Genomic DNA, 1831 nt, shown 5'->3' on the forward strand with positions numbered 1-1831 from the left:
GTTTATTCACAGAGTGAGGCTGAGATCTGCTGACATCAACGCTTTCTTAAAGCGGAATTGTGAAACGGATGAATATGCTCATTTTGTACCAGCTGGCCATTATAAGCCAAATTTTTATAATCCCAACCCACTGAAGTTACCTGATAGGGACAATTGGCTTCATAATTTGGCGAAATCTGTTCACTCGCAAATCAAAAAACACAACTTTAGCAGGCTGAACTTGAACGACAGTAAGTATTATTTATTTATTTATTTTATGTATTTATTTATTTATTTTATTTTATAGAGGTTCATTTGGCCTTCATTGTTGATAATCATGGTGAAGTAAAAGTTGAAGAAGATGGGACTAAAACGATTAACGATGATGCTAAAGAGTTCATAAAAACCCTTGAAAACCTTGGGTTCTGTACCCTCTACTTCAACGCACTCAGTTCCCAATCCATCAGTACTTTACTTGAGATGCTTCTTCACATTAATGCCTTTCAACTGGCTACATTTGCTCTCGTTCTCCTTTCTAAAGGGAAGACTAGGCACCTTTACGATTGCAACAATGAAATAATATACACCGACAATATTTTTGAGTACTTCCATGACGATCAGTCTCACCTTGCTTTAGTACCAAAGATATTCTACTTTCATTTAGCTCACGTCAAAGAGCCAAGCGAGAAACTTCAGTTTTCATCAGTTCCTCCTAAAAACTCTATCATACTCATAACGTCAGTTGATCAGAGTAGCAGTAGTGTAGTCCTCAAGACAGTTAGCAGTAAACTAACTCACGAGGCCAGCATACAGCAATGCTGCTCTGAGATCCACGAAGAATGCAACAGGAAACATGACAAGGTTTTCTGTGTGTACATCGATAATTTTACTGACAAGTTTGTCCTACCCGCACGCTATGTACCTTTCCACTCAAGGTTAGCTGCATGGACACTCTCTTCTCTTATTTAAAATATATCTACACCGTACATGTAGCTACATATAATTTGCTTTTTAAAATTAATAATGTATCTTTTAATTTCTTATTTAATTTCTAGAGCGGAGAAAGAGTACTACAAGAAGCAGCTGGAGTTATACCGCTCAATGTGGTACCCCATACGCTGTAAGACCATCAGCGTCCTCTCAGATAACAAAGAAGCAGTACTCTCCATTGTCCGCCATGAGAGGATAGCTAGGATAGCAGCCTCTTCCGCTAGTATAGTCCTCGGGGGTGGTATGGTGGTCGCTGGTCTCGCTCTCCTCCCATTCACTTTTGGTGCGTCGATAGGTCTATCGGTAGCTGGGGGTGTGGTTGGAGCTACTGCCTCACTAGGAGGGATTGGAGCTTTTATTGCTTCAAAAATTCTATCAAATAAGAGACTCAAGTCAGCCCAAGAGCACATCAGCCTTGATCAGCAGCTGAGTATCAGTATCAATGACGTTGCCGCTAAATATAATGAAGCCATGAAGAAATGTGCTGAATCAGCTCTTGATGGAGGCGAATTGGTGGGAAATGTAGCAGCTGGTGGAGCCCAAAGTCTTGCTAGTCTGGGGCGGGTTGGTATGGGTATCGCTATTGGAATAGAGTCAGCTGCTGAGGCAGGAGCTATTGCTTTACGTACTGGAGCTCGTACACTGGGTGTGGTCCTGGCTGGGGCTTCGTTAGCAGTGACCGTTCCTATTGACCTTGGATTCATTGTGTATCATAGTTACCACATACACAAGTCCTCAAAAGACAAGACTGGGAAAGCTGACAGCAATAAGGTGGTTCAATGGCTCATTAAACAGACTGAAGACATGCTTAAAGGTAAGCTATGTTAGTAATAGGTTTTGGCGGGTTTTGAGCAGCTGCTAT

At 41.6% G+C, this 1831-nt stretch overlaps 1 protein-coding gene across 1 annotated transcript; it reads left to right on the top strand.

Annotated features, from left to right (window-relative positions):
- Positions 1 to 10: 10 nt before the first annotated feature.
- On the top strand, positions 11 to 1783 carry LOC109592116 (uncharacterized; the record flags this gene model as incomplete). The annotated part of the gene is made up of 3 exons (XM_020007661.1): positions 11 to 230; positions 287 to 914; positions 1035 to 1783. Coding segments are annotated over exons 2-3 (1204 nt in total), but the record flags the coding sequence as incomplete, so codon positions are not given.
- Positions 1784 to 1831: the final 48 nt, after the last annotated feature.

This window comes from Amphimedon queenslandica, unplaced genomic scaffold (genome assembly GCF_000090795.2).
Source record: "Amphimedon queenslandica unplaced genomic scaffold, v1.1 AMPQUscaffold_6245_Cont21794, whole genome shotgun sequence".
Taxonomy (NCBI): Eukaryota; Metazoa; Porifera; class Demospongiae; order Haplosclerida; family Niphatidae; genus Amphimedon; species Amphimedon queenslandica.